At 43.4% G+C, this 18,164-nt stretch overlaps 1 protein-coding gene across 1 annotated transcript in view; it reads left to right on the top strand.

Moving 5' to 3' along the window:
- Nucleotides 1-3,070: 3,070 nt before the first annotated feature.
- Nucleotides 3,071-18,164, top strand: part of Ube2n (ubiquitin conjugating enzyme E2 N) — a 30,505-nt gene continuing 15,411 nt past the window's right edge. Inside the window, exon 1 of the mRNA XM_075954055.1 lies at nt 3,071-3,424. Coding sequence (XP_075810170.1) covers nt 3,395-3,424 — 30 coding nt within the window. The 5' untranslated portion in view covers nt 3,071-3,394. The remainder of the gene's footprint in view (nt 3,425-18,164) is intronic.

Here is an 18,164-nt window from a genome sequence, read left to right as displayed (position 1 = left end):
ACGATGGACTCTTAAGTGCAGCAGGGTGTGAGCCACCTCTTCTGCAGTTGTTTACTGTAACCCTGCACCGCGCTGTGTCGATCCCGCATGCAGTCATCATCTCCTCTTTGTGTTGTAGAATATTTGTGGTGATTATTTTGTTTATGATCTAATAAAGCTTGCCTGAGGATCAGAGCGCAGAACTCCTCACGCTAGCTAGCCAGAGAGGCCAGGCCGTGGTGGCGCACACCTTTAATCCCAGAACTCGGGAGACAGGGAGATGGATCTCTGGGCTACGCGAAATTGGAAATTGATCCAGTCTGAAAGAGAAACAGCTCACACAGAGGTGATCCCAGCACTAGGAGATGGAAAGAGGAGCAATGAGACTGGGCGGTGAGAGGAGACGGGAGCTCAGTGCAGTCAGTCTGAGGACAGGATCACCCCTTTGGTCCGAGCATTGGTAGAGGTAAGAACTCTCTAGTGGCTGGCTGCTCTGCGTCTCTGGTACTTCAACTTTCACCCCATAACTGACTCCAACTTTTTATTATTAATACCAGGTAGAATTCATTGTTACAAATTATTATTTTAAGATGTGTTTCATTTGTTTATGCTGTGGATCATTTGTTTTAATATTTGTTTTTTTTTTAAATGTTTTTTAGGTTTACTTAACTTTATTTCATGAGCATTGGTGTGAAGGTGTCAGATCCTCTGCAACCGGATCTTCAGACAGTTGTGGGTGCTGGGAATTGAACCTGGGTCCTCTGGAAGAGCAGTCAGTGCTCTTAACCATTGAGCCATCTCTCCAGCCCCCCGATATTTGTTTTAGTAAAGATGTGTTGCATTCTTTTTTGTCGTTTTGTTTTGTTATTTGAGAGAGGGTTTCTCAGTAACTATGGAGCTAGTCCTAAAACTTGCTCTGTAGACCAGCCTGGACTCAGAAATCTGCCAGCCTGCCTCTGCCTCCCAAGTGCTGGGATTAGAGGTGTGCGCCACCCACCGCCTGGCATGTGTTCCATTCTTTTATGCTGCATTTGTTTAACTCTGTGAAGTAGGGATTCTTTGCCTGTCTAAAACACCTGATGGTCTAATACAGACCTAAATGGTCAATATCGAGGCAGGAGAAAGGACAGGCGGGACTGGCAGGCAGAGAGGATAGACAGAAAGAGAAGGAATAGACAAGTGGAGGGAGACGCCAGGGCCCAGCCAAGGAGTAAGAGTGAAAGGAAGATATGCAGAAGGAAGAAAAGGAAACGGACTAGAGGCAAAAGGTAGATGGGATAATTTAAATGAGCCAAGCTAAGGCTGGGCCTTTATAAGAAAGAATAAGCTTCCTCCTGTGATTTATTTGGGAGGTGGATGGCTGACCCCCACAAAAAGCCAAGAGTAAGCCAGGCGGTGGTGGTGCACACCTTTAATCCCAGCACTTGGGGGGGCAGAGGCAGGTGGATCTCTCTAAATTCGAGGCCAGCCTGTTCTACAAGAGCTAGTTCCAGGACAGGCACCAAAAACTACAGAGAAACCCTGTATCGAAAATCAAAAAAACAAAACAAAACAAAAAAACAAGAATGTACCGCCCGCCTGTACTACATGAGAGTATGGTACTATTCCTGTATTGCGGCGCCTGCAACTACAGGACCATTCACGAGCCCCGCAAGAGCCTGGAAATTTAAACACACAAAGAAACACAGAGACTCGTCCTTCAAACAAGAATGCCCCCTTTAGTGTGTCCAGGGGCAGCTTATACAGGGATCCTTAACACCCCAGCCAAATGCACCAGAAACCACTCCTCTGCCATCAGGAACTCCTGAGGGTATCGTGCACAGAGCAGCTGCAAGCATAATAAGTTTACAAGCAATTCAGGATCTGGGGGATCACAGCTCCCAACACCAGAAGAGTAAAACAACAACCGGTGTGTGCTCCTGCGCTGGGAGCCACTGTTAGGTGAGGCCTGTGTTTGTTAGACTTGCCGGGAAAGCAGCTGCACCGCTTTGCTATAATCTTAGGAAAAACCCCCATCTACACCGCATGTTAAAATGGAAGCAGCAACATCTTGAGTGTCATGAACAGGGTTGGAGAAATGGCTCCATTTGTTGCTCTGGCATGGTGGTATCCTTGGAAGGCACCAGACAGTGTTGGTTAGTGTTATCAACTTGATAGAATCTAGAAAACACCTAGGACAAGGGCCTCTGGGCTTGCCTGTGGAGGATTGTCTTGATTTAACTGATTTATGGACAGCCATCTTAATCGCGGATGTGACTTGGGCTGTCCAAACAGAAAGGTGAGCACTGGCATGTAAAACTCCTGATTGTGCCTGCTGCTGCGACTATCCCCTTATAACGGGCTGTAGCCTGTACTTTTGCGCTGAAATGAACCCTTTTTCCTTTAAGTTGCCCTCGTGGGGTATTTTGTCATAGCAAAAGGAAATGAAAACACCCAGCCATGTCTCTTGGGACACCTCCACTTTTAGGGCCTTCACTCTATAGATAGTACAACTCCTTTAGGGATTACTGAATGCTCCAATCCTCTAGGTGGATCATTCTAGCTAGGAAATAAGTCTCGAGTGCTAAGCTCAGCCCTAAGTGGTGCCACAGACCTACAATCCCAGCACGCAGCGGGCAGAAGCAGAAGAATCACCGGTTCAAAGGCAGCTGAAGGGGTATAGTAGAGAGAGCTCCAGGCCAGACTGAGTTCCGTGGCGAACCCTTTCGCCGAAAAGTCAATAAACCCAAAGGATAAAAATCCTGTTAGGCCCAGGCATCTAGTGACATTCCTTTCGCCTCTTCCTTTTTTTTGGGCGGGGGGGGTAGAGAGGCCACCCCCCTCTTAAATGTGAAATTTAAACGTTTAGAATTACTTGTCAGGGTCTTGATAATTAGTTAGAAGCTTTGCCATCAAGAACCGGTCCGCTCCTCGCTTGGAACGAGCGCGCGATAATGCGAACGGCGGTTACGCGCGGCGGCGACATTGAATGAACAAACGGAACGACTGAATGAATGGGCTGAGTCGGGGGCCGGGTCTTTGTGACGTCGCCCACCGGCGCAGGCGTGGTCGGCCGCACGTAGCCGTTCGTCGACGCCGGCCGCGCAGTCTCGCGCAGATTCCGCCGTGGGCGAAGAAGCAGCTCGGCGCCGCCTCCCCCAAGTCCCTGCCCCGCCGCGGAGCGTCACTTCCGCCACCCCCGGCTGGGGTTGGGGCGGGGAGTGCGGGGGAGGGGGCCAGCAGGTCGGAGGGAAGGCCGTCCGAAGCCCGCGCCCAAGCAGGGACTACATTTCCCGAGGGGCCTCGGCGGAGGCAGCAGCAGCGGCGGCGGCGGGCGCGGCGACGTCCCCCGGAAGTGGAGCCCGGGACTTCCACTCGTGCGTGAGGCGAGCGGAGCCGGAGACAAGAGCAGAGGCCGAACTCGGGTTCTGACAAGATGGCCGGGCTGCCCCGCAGGATCATCAAGGTAACCGCCCAAGCGGGCTTCGGGCCTCTCGCTCGGCTCCCCTCCGCCAGCGCGCCGGGCCGCGCGGCCATCTGCTTGCCTCGGCAGCCGCCGAGAGGCCCGAGGCATCGCGGAGAAGGGTCTGGCCTCGGCGGCGAGGAAGTCGGGCGCTGAGGAGGGGGCGCCGAGGAGACTTCCGGCCGCCGCTGAACGCCGGACACTGGGGGCTCCGGGGCCGTGAGGCCGCTGCCGGGGAGGGGAAGCCCGGCCCGGTGCCGGGGGGGAGGGCGGGGCTGCGGGCTCCGGGGCTGTCGCGGGACCGGCCGCGGGCCTCGGCAGGCTTTCTTCATCCGCGGGCGGGAATCGCGGCGTGGCCTGGGCTTCGGAGCGCGGGTTGTGGCCCGGGCCGTCCGCTCCGCCGCGGAGCCACGGTTCTCGTCGGCGGCCGCCCCGGGTGCAGAATGAATGAACCAGCCCCGGGACCGGGCGGGGCCGCTGGCGAGAGGCGGCTCCGGGAGAAGGGCCGCTCGCCCTGCCGCCGACTGCACATGTTCGCCCCGGCTGCCCGCATTCAGCGCCGCTGGGGGCTTGGCGCCCGGTTGCCCCGGCTTCCGCGTTCGCTTCCCACCGCGAAGTGATTTCATTCCGGTTGGCAAACTCTTTTTGTGCCAAGTGTTTTCTATTTCGAGGCGCTAGTTTCACCCACGGCTTCTGGAGGGCCTCGGTTACGGGGATGATGATGAGCGAAATAGTTTGCCTTCGCCGTGTTCCTGCGCCTTAAATATTAAGCGGTTCCGTGGCTCTTGAGGAATACTGTGTTTTGATAAGTACGCCTGGAGCCGTGAAAAGAGTCGTATCTTGATTTTTCTGAAGTCTTTACATCACACCATTGAGTCTTCAGACGCGATAGGTATTGCAATCCAAGAAGACTAAATCTTAAATGTTTGAGGGGCATTTTTTTTAATGAAGGGTATTAAAAATCTGCACCGCTCAGTGTGCCAGTGAGTTGCCCAAATTGAAGCTTCATTTTGCTTGCTGTAATCTAGTGAGCATGTATTTATAGCAGCGTTCACTCTTAAAAGTTTAAGGCGAGATTTGTACTACTTGAATCGACGGCCTCTTTGGAGGATGTGATGCACTGTGTAGGCCATCCGGCAGTCACAACTGTGTGTGAGTCTGACAGAAGGTGCTTGAATTAGAAAAACAAGACCATTTGTAAGACAAAAGTCCTTAGGAAGAAAGGATAAGTTGTGAGCACTGGAGTCTTAACATAGACTTTTACCTCTATATTATGAATCTCGGCGTTTTTCCAAGTAGATTGTAATTGTTAGGTCGGGCACGGGGAGATCCTGACTGTCGTTAAATTTTGGTAGACACATGGCCACTAGTGAGCCTGTTAATCAGGATTCTATTTGAAAAATGATTGCTGAGTCGGGTTGTGGCGGCGCATGCCTTTAATCCCAGCACTCGGGAGGCAGAGGCAGGCGGATCTCTGTGAGTTCAAGACCAGTCTGGTCTACAAAAGCTAGTTCCAGGACTTGCTACAAAGCTACGGAGAAACCCTGTTTTGAAAAAACCAAAAAAGAAAACGACTGCTTCCCACCACAGACCATCGAGTATGGACTAAACATAGCAGATTGATAATGACTATAGTCCTCGAAAATGTACAGTAAACCTAATAGTTGATGTTACTTTTCACTTTTGTTTGATTCTGAAGGTTAATATTCTGCAGTAATATGAAAGTCTTGGATGAGAAAATGAATTCTGTGGAATATTGGTTATAAATTTACAGAAATGTCTTAAAGTAGAAAGTTGAAATGCTCATAGTTCATTTGGTACACAATGCTTATGCATATATTCAGTGTTGACATTTTGCTATTTTAAAACAAGGTAGTGGTAAACTCGTGCTGTAATATAATCTTTACAGTATTTCGTTGCAGGCACCTTTAACTTATTTAATATTAATTGACTTTTTAGTACTTTTAGCTGTAAAGAACTTTTTTTCAATCACTGGGGCAGATTAAGAGATTAGAATATTTTTTAGTATCCATTTTTGTATTATGTAGAGTTCTACAATAAGGAAAAAAAATTTCTAGATGGATTGAAACTAGTCAGGGCTTTGTACCTGCTCTGCAAATGCCTTACCATCAAGCAACACCCCAAGCAGAAAACATATTTACATTAAAGTTTATTTGGAAAAGTAATTTTTGGACTGGAGGTAGCTCAGGTAGAATGCTTGCAAGCCTATTGCGTTCCATCCTCAACACTGCCCACACACCAGTCATGGTATTTCTTCGTTTGTTTTTGTTCTTTTGGTGCAGTGGTTCCTCTATAGCCCTGTCTGGCCTGGAACTCAAACTGATTTGTCTGTGGCTTTAAGGTGTGTGCCAGCACACCTGTCTGTCCTGGTGTTTAATACTAAGGTTCCAGTGGATAGAGGCAGGAGAGTTTGGCTGCTTAAGGGGTTGAGGTCAGCCCAGGATATATGAGACCTTGTTTCAAACAGGTTACTACTGTACAGGGGTTTATGTGACTAGAACAGTGGGTAAGGGTAGCTGAGGCTTTAGGCCATACTTTCTTCTATTGGATTATTATTGTATTTCTTGGTAGCCTTTGGCTTTCAAAGGATAAGGTTTATTAATGCTAATAGTCTTTTTTTTTTTAAAGACAGTACCTCTTCCTGTAACTCCTCTTGGTCTCAGACTCAAGAGATCTCCCTGCATCTGCCTTCTTGTTGTGGAATTAAAAGTATAAGCTATACCTGGCAGTATTACTATTCTTATCTCACAAATGCTAAGTAGTTTGATTTAGACACTTTGCTTTAGGCAGTTATTAATATATATTTGTGTGTTTCTAAAGCCACTGATCCTTGATGACATTTTGTGAACTAGATAACATTTCATAGCCTAGTGATTAAAATGACTTTCCTATGGTCTTAAAATTGGAAGTGTGACCTTCTTGTCTCTTTTTTGGAAATGACAAAGAATGTACAGATACCTTGATGGCAATAAGGTGCAAGATAATCTCTCCTTTGCTTTAGACAGGATCTCACTATGTAGCCTTAGTTGATCTCTAAGTGCTCTGCTCACTTTGGTAATGTATTGTGCTCTTTTCTCATAAATCCTGTCCTAAGAGAAGTCTACCTTAATTTTAATTGTCTTGTTTCTGTGTCCACATAGTCCCCTTTTTTTCTGCTGTATGGCACTTAGCACTTAAAGTTGTATTATGACTTGGGGTGATTCTAGCATTGCTGCTTAATGTCAAGGCATATATATGATAAGACACTGCAACTGATATATTGAATGAGATTTATTTGGAAAATGTTTTAGAGTAGCTGTGATGGTATAATTTGATGTTGTTGCTGTGTTTAGTAGTGTTCATTTGAACCAGCAGTGTCTGAAAAGATATATATGTGCACATATATACATACACACATATGTATATATACTCATATATATTCATATATATATTCTTTTTTCTTTGTACCCAAGATTTCATATTAAACCAGGCTGCCCTTAGACTTCATTTTTTTTTAAGCCGAGGGTGTCCTTGAACTCCTGATCTTCCTGCCTCCAAATGTACCACCGCACCTAGTTTTCTGTGGTGCTTCCATGCTAGACAAGCCCTCTTACCAATTGACCTGTCTTTTGTGTTCCACACCCAGTTCATCAAAAAACAAGACTAAGACAAAACAGGTGAAAAGCTCTAAAGTGTGCAGAGAGATGGTTAAAATTCACCCATCTACCTTTTAGGATTTCAGTTCTTAACTACAGACACTTGTGTCCTGTCAGAAAGACCACAGTAGTTCAGTTCACGAGTGTTCTGCTTCTTCCTCTACTCATGCAAATGCTTGATATCCTCTCCACCCACCTGTCAACAATTTAGCTTCAAGTTGAATCAGTCTTTATAGATCTGCCTGTAGGATTTTAACTACTTGCTTGTTGATAGCTTTTTAAACTGTGCTCTCCAATATTAATAGTTTTGTTTATATGGCATTTTTTGTGGGTGATACTGGGTATTGGTAGTTGTTTTTTTTAGCTATTAATCTCTACTCCCACCCCCTTGCTGCTCTCCGACAAAGTCTTGCCTAACTATCCTGAACTGTCCTCAAACTTGAGATCTTGCTTCAGCCTCCAGAATGTTGGGATTCTAGGATCTAGACCACCACATCAATTTTTCTCAATTTAAAGCTAACAAAGGCCACTCAAAAGTATTCCTAAAGTGAGAGATTTATCTCACTCTTTTATCATAAAGAAAAATTGGCTATATCTGGAACAGATAAATCTATTTCAGCTTTATGTTACACTGATAGGATACTCTTATCTTAAAAATCTTAATTTTTAGTGGGGTGTGGTGGTGCATGCCTTTGATCTCAGCACTCAGGAGGTAGAGGCTTATGGATCTCTGAGTTTTGGGCCAGTCTGATCTATAGAGCAAATTCCAGGACAGCCAGTGCTACACAGAGAACCCCTGTCTTGAACCCCCTCCCATTTTTTCAAGTAAGTGTGTGTGTGTATTTGCTTGTGTTTACATGGACCGTGACACATTGAGAAGCTCAGAGGACTGTTTATGGGAGTTGGTTCTCCTACCATGAGTTCTGTCTTGGGATAGAACTCAGGTTGGTAGGTTTATGCTTTTACTCACTGAGCCATTTCTGATCCCATTTGTTTTTGAGACTAGGTTGGTCTTGAATTTGATGTCTTGCATCAGCTTCCAGAGTGTTGGGATCATGAGTATGCTGAAACATCCAGAGTGACATTCTTTTGTCTTTTAAAAATTAGTCATGGATGAGAAAATACTGTGATAAAATGGTAGCTGATTTAAGGAGTTGACTTACTTGATTAAAATCTAGTAAGCTGGTGATGTGGTTACTTGCCTAGCATGTAAACGCCCTGGGTTTGGTGGCCTATGGGGTGTTGTTTGAGCACTGAGGATGTAGATGCAAGAAGATCCTGAACTTCAAGGTTATCCTCTTCCATTGCATTTCATCCAGCTTGGAATACATAAGGCTATCTCAAAACCAACCTGTCAAACAGCTAACCTATAGGTTTAGCAAGCCAGTTTCTTGAGATTAGCTATTCTTTTTCCCAGTTCTGCTTTCCTGTTTGGTGAGTGTTCTGCTTCTCTTCTCTCCTTTTTTCCTTCTTACTGTCTTTTATTTCTTCTTGAGTCAGGGCCTTGCATTGTGTCCCAGGATGGTTTCTTCCTTGTGATCCTCTGTTTCAGCCTCTTAAGTGTGATATTATGGAGGTATGTCCTGCCCAGACACATTCTTGGTTTTTATTTTTTAGTCCTGCAGCTCACTATGTAGTTTAGCCTCACTTTGCACATTTTATACTTGAGCTCCTACTGCTGATCCATAGCCAGTCCCTAAAGTACTTTGAAACGTTGACTTCAGCATCTAATTACTGATACATCTTGGTTTAAAAAAGAAAATTGGCTGTTCAGATTTGCAAGCTCTCCTTTAATTTTCAGTGCTATCATTTGTCTCTGTCAGTTTGTTTAATTTTAGACAAATCAATTTGTATTCTCAGTCTTTACAGATTTAGGGATTACAGCTATTGTAGCTAAGAAAACTTAAGCTAGTAAGACTCCTTGGGCACATTTCATTCTCTCATAACTGATTTGTCTGTCTTTCTGTCCTCTCCTGGAAAATTGTATGGCATAAGGTAGAAAGAGAGAAAGCAGTGGTCCAGTATGCGTGATTGTTGTGTAACATCTTAAAAGCTTTAGGGTTAGGATTTGTTGAAAATCATTACTGTTTAGTCACCGCATTCAGAGTGAACATTAATCACTGTTGAGCAGCCAGAAATAGTGGTATGTCACTGCTGTGCCTTCCAGGAGGCTGAGGCAGGAAGATAGTGAGTTTGAGTACTACCTTGGCTGTATAAGGGGTGTATGGGAAGGTGGCTCAGTGGGTATGGTATTTGTTTTAATGTGTGAGGCCCTGTATTTGATCTCTGTTTAGTATTACAAAACTCTTTGGCAGGCAAAGCTTTGTCAGTTTTTAGATTGTTAAATTCAGATTTAGTCTGTGGATAATGTTCAGTAGAGAGTTGTAGTATATAGTGACTTTTTCTTTTAGATATGGTCTTATACTCTAGCCCAGGGTATTGGTTTCTTTTCCTGTTGCCATGATTAAAAATTTCACAAAAATGCTTGACGGTGGTGGCTCACGCCTTTAATCTCAGCACTTGGGAGGCAGAGGCAGGCAGATCTCTGTGAGTTTGAGGACAGTTAAGGCTAAACAGAAAAACCCTGTCTCAAAAAACCAGATCAAAAACCAAAAACCCCCATAAAACTTAAGGAAAGAGAAAGGTTTCTTTTTTTTAATTATTTTATTTGTACAGGTGTTTGCCTATGTGCATGTCTGCACACCATGTGTTTTGCCTGTATGTATGTTTGGTGTCCATGGAAGCTGGAAGAGGGCATCAGATCCTCTGGAACTGGAGTTAAGCATGGTTTTGAGCTGCCACGTGGGTGCTGGGAATTGAACCCAGGTCTCTGGAAGAGCAGCCAGTGCACTTAACCACTGAGACATTTCTCCAGCCCAAGAAAGGGTTTATTTCCCCTCACAGTTCAAGAGTACATTTCATCCTGGTAGGGAAGCTAAAGGCAGGAGTTTGAGGTCCCTGGTCAAGTTGTATGTGCACAGGAAGCCAAGAGCAGTAAATGTTCATGTTCCATTAATATCCCGTCCTTACACAGCCTAGAAAGCAAGCAAGCCCTTTCTTTAGGGTGAGTCTTCTCAAATAAATTAAACAAATCAAGGTAATACTTCATAGGAATGCCCATGTGCTAACTTAATCCAAATAATCTCTTGTAGGTATAGCCTAGAGGTTTGTCTTCTAGGTGATACTGTTGTAGTGGTAATATTTATTTGTCATAATCATGCTGTCCCAGAACTTACTGTGTAGCTGGCCTTGAACTCTGCAGCCCTCCAGTGTCAACCTCTCAAATAATGGAATTATAGGCATGAGACACTATACCCAAAATTGTGGCAACTATTTTTTTAGAGATTTATTTATTATGCATACAGTGTTCTGCAGATATGTATACTACAGAAGAGAGCACCAGATCTCATAGGTGATTGTGAGCCACCATGTGGTTGCTAGGAATTGAACTCAGGACTTCTGGAAAAGCAGCCAGAACCTCTTAGACATCTTAACCTTTGAGACATCTCTCCAGTCCAGTGGCAACTATTCTTGAAATGAGGTTGACCATACAGTTTTTTATTCTATATAATAGTGGTATCTTACTGGTAATGAACTAGTCATTGTTCTAAGCACACAGTACATACATTAATTTAATTCCAGCAATAATTCTGTGACTGTTATCCCTTTTTATAGATAACTGTCCTGCACAGTGGGTTCAGGGATTTATGGAGTATTAATTTAAACCTAAGTGGTTTAGTTCCCTGGGCTAAGTACTACACATGTATTTTTATATGTGGACTAGTGAAATGGAAGCATGTTCAAGTGAAGGATCTAGGTACTTCATTTTCTTGCTTTAAAGCAAAAATCTTAGTTGTGTGTGTGTGTTTGAGTATTTTTTCTACATGTTGTAGTATGTGCACCTCGTGTGGTGTCTATGAAGGCCAGAAAAGGGTACTTGATCCCGTGGAACTAGAGTTAAGGACAGTTGTAAATTGTTCTGCGGGTACTAGGTACCAGATCTGGCTCCTCTGTAAGAATAGCAAGTGCTCCTCCGCTGAGCCATTTCTCCAGGCTCTGTCTTTTTGCTCCCCGCCCCCCCCATCAAATTCTTTACTGTTTAATCACAGGCTTTTACCTAATATAGTATTGAAGTTTGTTGTAGGTTTGCTCAAGTTCCCTGCATTCATTCAGTTTGTGGTTCTTTGAGACTGGGCTAGAAAACAGCTGTCACCAGATCACTCGCTATTTCCTGTCTTCTCTTTGAATCCCTTCCTTACCCACAAGAAGAGGTTTTGCTGTGTGGCCAGTATCCTCAAACAAGGAGTCTTCTTCACTCAGCACTCCCAAATGCTAGGATTCATTACAGCCCTGTGATACCAGATTTGACTTTGTTTTTAATAGGAAGACATTCAAGTGTCATATCACTATGAGACCATTTGAATATTAGCTTTAAACAAAACTGTCTTTGGTTGGGTGTTTAATCCCGTTACTCGGAGACCAAGCACTCTCCCTCTTGAGTTCAAGGCCAGCCAGAACTGTTGAAACCCAGTCTCGAACCACCCTCCCATCCCCCAAAACAAACAAACAAACAAACAAAAATACCACCTTGTGTTCTACTAAGTCTAAAAGTGGATTCAGATTTTTTTTTTGGCCGGGCGGTGGTGGCGCACACCTTTAATCCCAGCATTCGGGAGGCAGAGGCAGGCGGATCTCTGTGAGTTTGAGGCCAGCCTGGTCTACAAGAGCTAGTTCCGGGACTGGCACCAAAGCTACAGAGAAACCCTGTCTTGAAAAAACAAAACAAAACAAAAAAAAAACAAAACAGATTCTTTTTTTGTTTTCCATTTTGTTAACTCCAGAGAAGGTATTTATTTGTATCTGACTTCCATTTGGAGAGAATAAGAAAAACTGCATTCTTTATAATTTTCTCCTGCCTGCAGCTAATTCTTGGTATTAGCCTGCAGGTGATTTTTTTTCACAGTTGGAAACAGTGATTCACAATTATAAAACTTGGCTTTTCTTGCCAGGCAGTGGTGGCGCACGCCTTTAATCCCAGCACTCAAGAGACAGAGGCAGGTGGATTTCTGTGAGTTTGAGGCCAACCTGGTCTACAACAGCTAGTTCCAGGACAGGCTCCAAAGTCATAGAGAAACCTTGTCTCGAAGAAACAAAACAATAAAAAAAAAAACCTTGACATTTCTTACCCTTGGCTGTAGAAGAGCTATTCCCATTAAGCCCCCCTCTCCCCCAGTCATGTCTGTGTTTTTGTTGTTGCTTTTTATTGTGCTAGAGTTGAAGCTAGGACCCCATGAATGTAAGTATTCTATTGCTGCTCCTAAATAACTATATGGAGACTTTTTTTAAAGATTTATTTATTTATTATGTATACAATGTTCTGTCTGCATGTGTACCTACATGCCAGAAGAGGGCACCAGGTATCATTACAGAGGGTTGTGAGCCACCATGTGGTTTCTGGGAATTGAACTCAGGACCTCTGGAAGGAAAGTCAGTGCTCTTAACCTCTGAGCCATCTCCAGCCCATGGAGACTTATTAATTATAAATGCTCAGCCAGTAGCTCAGGCTTGTTAGTAGCCAACTTACATTTTAACTAACCCATGTTTCTTAGCTACGCCCTGCCACATGTCTCGATACCTTTTCTCAGTATGGCAAGTTAATTTCCCATCTGTTTCCTCTGCATCTCTTCACAACTCCCTAGCCACCTCTTCTCCATTTCTTTGTCTGGCAGCCCCACCTAACCTCTACCTGTTTAGCTATTGGCCAGTCAACTTCTTTATTAAACTAGTCAGTCATAGTGACATGTATTCACACAATGTAAAGGAATATTCTTCACAGCTGGGTTTTTTGTTATTTTGTTTTTAAGACTGGGTCTTAGTGAGGAGGTGGTGGCACACCTATTCAATCTCAGCACTCAGCCAGTGGATCTCTGAGTAAGTTCTTTCATTTTAGAAGGTTGTCAATACATTATTAAAAATCCAATATTGAACCAAATGTTCTATACTAAAAATAGTAATAGGGAAAATTCCTATTTTTATTCAATATTCTCACTAAATATTGAAAAAAAAACTAATTGCTTAATTTGTTTGTTTATTTATTTTCTGGATTTTTTTTTTTTTTTTTTTTAGTTTTTATTGAGAAAAAGAAAAGGTTTCCGCCTCCTCCCAGCCTCCCATTTCCCTCCCCCTTATTTTTTGGATTTTTGAGGCAGGGTTTCTTTTTGTAGCCTTGTCTGTTCTGGAACTTGCCCTGTAGACCAGACTGGTCTTGAACTCGGAGATCATTCTGCCTCTGCCTCTGAGTGCTGGGATTAAAAGCTCGTGCCACCACTGCCTATCTCATTTGTTTTAAGGTATAATTTATATAATGTAAAATTCAGTACTTTCAAGTTTTGAAATGTAGTGGTTTTTTTTTTTAAAGATATATTCAGAGCCATGTGAACGATACCACTAATTCCAAAAGAAATATTTCCATAACCTGCAGAAGAAATCTCTACTAGGACTGGACATGTATGTATGCTTGCCTAGCTTGCACAACAAGGCCATGAATCCAACAGGTGCTCATATATTTACTGGGTGTCGTGGTGCATGTGTGTGGTCTCAGCACTGAGGAATTAGAGGCAGAGGACCAGAAAGAAGTTCAAGGTAATCTTTGGCTGTATAGTGAGTTCCAGACCTTGGTTATGAGTGACTGAACAAAACATAGAACAAACTGGGTTTTAGATTTATCTCATTCCCTGATTTTTATCTTCACATAGAAGTCTTGTATATTTCATCCAACTTTGTTTTACAGAGAAAAATTTACATTTTCTGGACTTCTCTCTGATATGTCTATCAGTACTGCTAGTGTTTCTTTCCTTTGCCAGCCTCACCAGTGCCAACTTAGTTTTAGTCATCTGAAGTCCATTGCTCTTCCAGATTTTTTTTTTTTTTTGGTTTTTCGAGACAGGGTTTCTCTGTGGCTTTGGAGCCTGTCCTGGAACTAGCTCTGTAGACCAGGCTGGTCTCAAACTCACAGAGATCCGCCTGCCTCTGCCTCCCGAGTGCTGGGATTAAAGGCGTGCGCCACCATCAATGTGGGCTTTTTGTCCTCTTCTGGATTTTCCCCCATCACCGTTTCTTCATTCACAAACACCTTTTCACAGTGAGACACCTGAAAATGTAATCTTTAGGGATCTCCATTGTTTATAGGCTTGGGTTCCAACTCCATCTGCCATGTAAAATCTCACAGTTGGGCTGGTGAACTAGATGGCTCAATGGGCAAAGGTGTTTGCTGCGAAGCCTGATAACCTGAGTTCACTTCCTGGGCACCAACCTTGTGAAGAATGAGAACAGATTTCTGCAAGTTGTCTTCTGACATCCACACACAAAACTGAGATGTAACACCTCACAATCTTCCCTGTCATCTTATTTCATTGATAGGCCCTTTCTTTGCTTCCTTCTCTATGATATTTCTATATTTATTGATCACAGTGATGAATTTGCCTGCTCTTAAGTTAAATCATCCCTGGATGTCTAGTGGGAAATGATGCTTTACTTGGTTCTTTCAATAATGGATAAATTCCAAATTGGATGAATGTCAGGTGATACTCAATAGGAAAAGAATCCTTGAGGAACAAGTTTTCTGTTTCCCTTGACCATATTGTTGAGAGTTGAGCAGTCATAGGAAGATAAGAGAGAGGTGTTGACTTCATAGCTAACACCAATTTTCCAGTGTAGACCTTTTGTAAAGGCAGAAAAGTGCTTGACATGGTGCTGCTTATAGGCAGGAATAAGATGCTCTTGTGATGTTACAGTACTTGGCTTGGCTTCAGTCCTGTAGAGATCTGTAAGATGTTAGTTATGCTTAGGGGAAGGCTGCTATACTTTCGTTTTTGTTTTTCAAGACAGGGTTTCTCTGTAGCTTTGGAGGGTGTCCTGGAACTAGCTCTTGTAGACCAGGTTGACCTTGAACTCACAGAGATCCTCCTGCCCCTGCCTCCCCAGTGCTGGGATTAAAGGCCTGCACCACCACTGACTGCCCAGTTTATACTTTTCTAGCTTTAAATAATCATTAGATATTAAAGACCTCCCCCCCCCCCCCAAGACAGGGTTTCTCTGTATTTGGAGCCTGTCCTGGAACTAGCTCTGTAGACCAGGCTGGTCTCGAACTCACAGAGATCCGCCTGCCTCTGCCTCCCGATTGCTGGGATTAAAGGCGTGCGCCACCATCGCCCGGCGATATTAAAGACTCTTAATGTAATCCATATTCCACCGTTGTAGATGTGTTTGTGTACATTTTTGTAAAATGTTTTCAGAGATGGTTCTGATGATTAAATAACTTACTTGAAGATACAAGCCGGCTTCAAGGTTTAAACCAGCTTCAGTCTCTTTAAGTATTCTGGCTAAATCTAGCTAGCTTTTTTGTATCGTTTTTATTTATATTATTTCAATTTTTTTTTAAATAATGTTTTGGATGTTCTGTTTGTGTGGATCTGTGGGAGAAACAGGGTTCACTCTAGGATGATTTTTAGCCTTTGGAGACTGGTGAACTGACTGTAGTTTACAAAGGCTTTTCTTATTGTTATGCAATTTACACCTTGGCAAGTCAATTTCCGGACACCATAACCTCTTATCAGAAGCTCCTCAAAGAGACAAAAGCTAAAGCAATTCCCAGTCACAGTAGAAAAAAAAATCTGTTTTCTGAGTCCTCCCACAACCAAATTTTGCATAGGCTTTGAAGCTTTTAGGAACTGCTCTGGTAAGATTTACATACTTCAAACAGAAGGTGGGTTGGGGGGGGGGGCACACAAAAAGGTAGCAGTTACAGAAGACATCAGAACCAGGTGCTAACACTCCAGAGTCAAACCTGCCGCAAAGCTCTGCAGGAACAACTGCTACGTTTTAAATTTTTTTATTTCATGTGTATTGATATTTTGCCTGCATGTATCTCTGTGTGAGGATGTTTTCATCATCTGAAACTGGAGTTACGGACATTTATGAGCTGCCATATAGGTGTTGGGAATTGAATCTGGGTCCTCTGGAGGAGCAGCCAGAGCTACTTATTTTTGTTACTGTTTTTTGAGACAGGATTCTCTGTGTAGCCCTGGTTGTCCAGGAAATTGCTATGTAGACTAGGCTGACCTCAAACTTGAATCCACCAGCCTCTGCTTCCTGTGCTGGGATTAAACGTGTGTACTGTCATTGCCTGGCTTAAATCAATTATTCTAAGGGTTTTTTTTATGACTTTGTAAAACTAGCATCACGAAATGAGTTCTACATTTATATTTTTAATATTGTATATTTCATTGACTTTTGTATGTGTTTGCATGTACACATTCTATAGTGTGCATGTGGAGAGCAGAAAAGAGCTTTTGAAAGTCAATTCTCCCTTTTCACCCTGTGGGCTCAGGGAATTGTAGTTAGGTCTTCAAGTTTAGTGGTAAGCACCTTTTATCCATTGAGCAATCCTACTGGTCCGTTTTTTGTTTTTTGTTTTTTAAATAATTATTATGTGTCTGTGAATGCAGGTGTGTGAGTGCAATGGCATGTTTGTGGAGGTCAGAAGACAGCCTTTGGGAGTTGGTGCTTTCCTTCCTCTGAGTTTTGAGGATCCAGCTCAGGTCATGAAGCACCAGCAAGTGCTTTTGCCTGCTGAACCATCTCATTGGCCCACATTCATTCATCTTTTGAATTATTTCACTGTTGTTTGTTATTTTTAGGCTGTTCACATGCCTAAAAATTTAAATTTAAATTGAATTTAACCTGATACTTTAAATGCTTTTCTTTTTATTTTATTGTACATGTGTATGTGCCCTGTGTGTGCCTGGTGTACATGTGGAACTCAGAAGGCAACTTGTGGGAGTCATTTCTCTCAACCTTGTGAATTTTCAGGGTAGAACTAAGTTTGGTCAGGCTTGGTGGGTTGTGCCTTTGCCTTTAAGAGCTGAACTGCCTCACTGGCCCCACCCTTGTCTCCTTTTACTTTGAACGAGGATAGTTGCTCAGGCTGGCCTTATTCACTGCCGTCCTACCATAGTTGGAGTAGAGCAGATAGCTCCGTGTTCCAAATTTTCTCATGCTGTTTCATTTCAATTCTTTACTTAAAGTTTATTTTTATTTTACATGTATGAGTTTTGCGTGCATGAATATATGTGCACCATGTGAATGCAGGATTGCCTGTGGGGCTATAAAAGAGCATCGATCCCCTGGAACTGGAGTTACAGATGCTTGTGATCCACCATGTGGATACTGGGAACCAAACCTGTGTCCTCTATAAGAGAATGCAGAGCCATCTCTCCAGTCCTTCATATTCTTTAAAAAAAATCAAAACAAAACAAAAAGCCCAAACAAAAACTTTGAGGTAGAAAGTACACACATTAACGGTGATGTGTGTGGAAACAAGGGGGCTTATCTTAAGGATCATTCCTCAGGAACTGTCCCTCTTGTTTTTTTTGAGACAAGCCTTATTGTTACGCTAGGCTGGTTGAGAGAGAACCCTGGAACCTGCTTGGCTTTAGTCTAATGCAGGAGATCAAAGCTGTCTCTTCATTCCTAAGATCTTTAATAAGATAAACAGTCAATATTGAGGCCATGTTTGTTATTAATTGAGGAGACTCCTGAACTTAGGAGATACAGGAGAAGGACCAACCTAAGTTTGAGGCCAACTAGGGCTTCATAGTGAGATAGCTTAAAAAAAAAAAAAACCAAGGATGGTAGAAGGAAAGAGCTAAGTAGGGAGAGGGATAGAAAGAGAGAAAGTGGACGGATGCTGTGGGACAATGGTCTTTTGTCCTGTCACTTGCATTATTTTTAATAAAATGCTTCTTGACCAGTAGCCAGGCAGGAAGTATAGGCTGGATGATGGCGACCAGGCTGGAAGTAGAGGCAATAGAGGCTTGGCAATGAGAATTAGGGGAAGGAGAAAGCTCAGTCCTCAGCCTGAAGAGAGAGCCTGAAGCAAGAGAGCCAGCGCAGGCTTTACAGTTGCATTTCTAGTATAAGAGATCATGCACAAGTGGGCTGGTATCTTAAAGGCTATTGGCTGAAGGAGCGGAAGGAGCTCCCACAGCAGACGGATTACTAAAGCTGCTGGAAGAGCAAAGAACAAA

Source organism: Microtus pennsylvanicus, chromosome 20 (assembly GCF_037038515.1).
Source record: "Microtus pennsylvanicus isolate mMicPen1 chromosome 20, mMicPen1.hap1, whole genome shotgun sequence".
In the NCBI taxonomy this organism is placed as follows: domain Eukaryota; kingdom Metazoa; phylum Chordata; class Mammalia; order Rodentia; family Cricetidae; genus Microtus; species Microtus pennsylvanicus.
The sequence above is the reverse complement of the archived record's forward strand: the minus strand, read 5'-3'. Positions and strand labels throughout refer to the sequence as shown.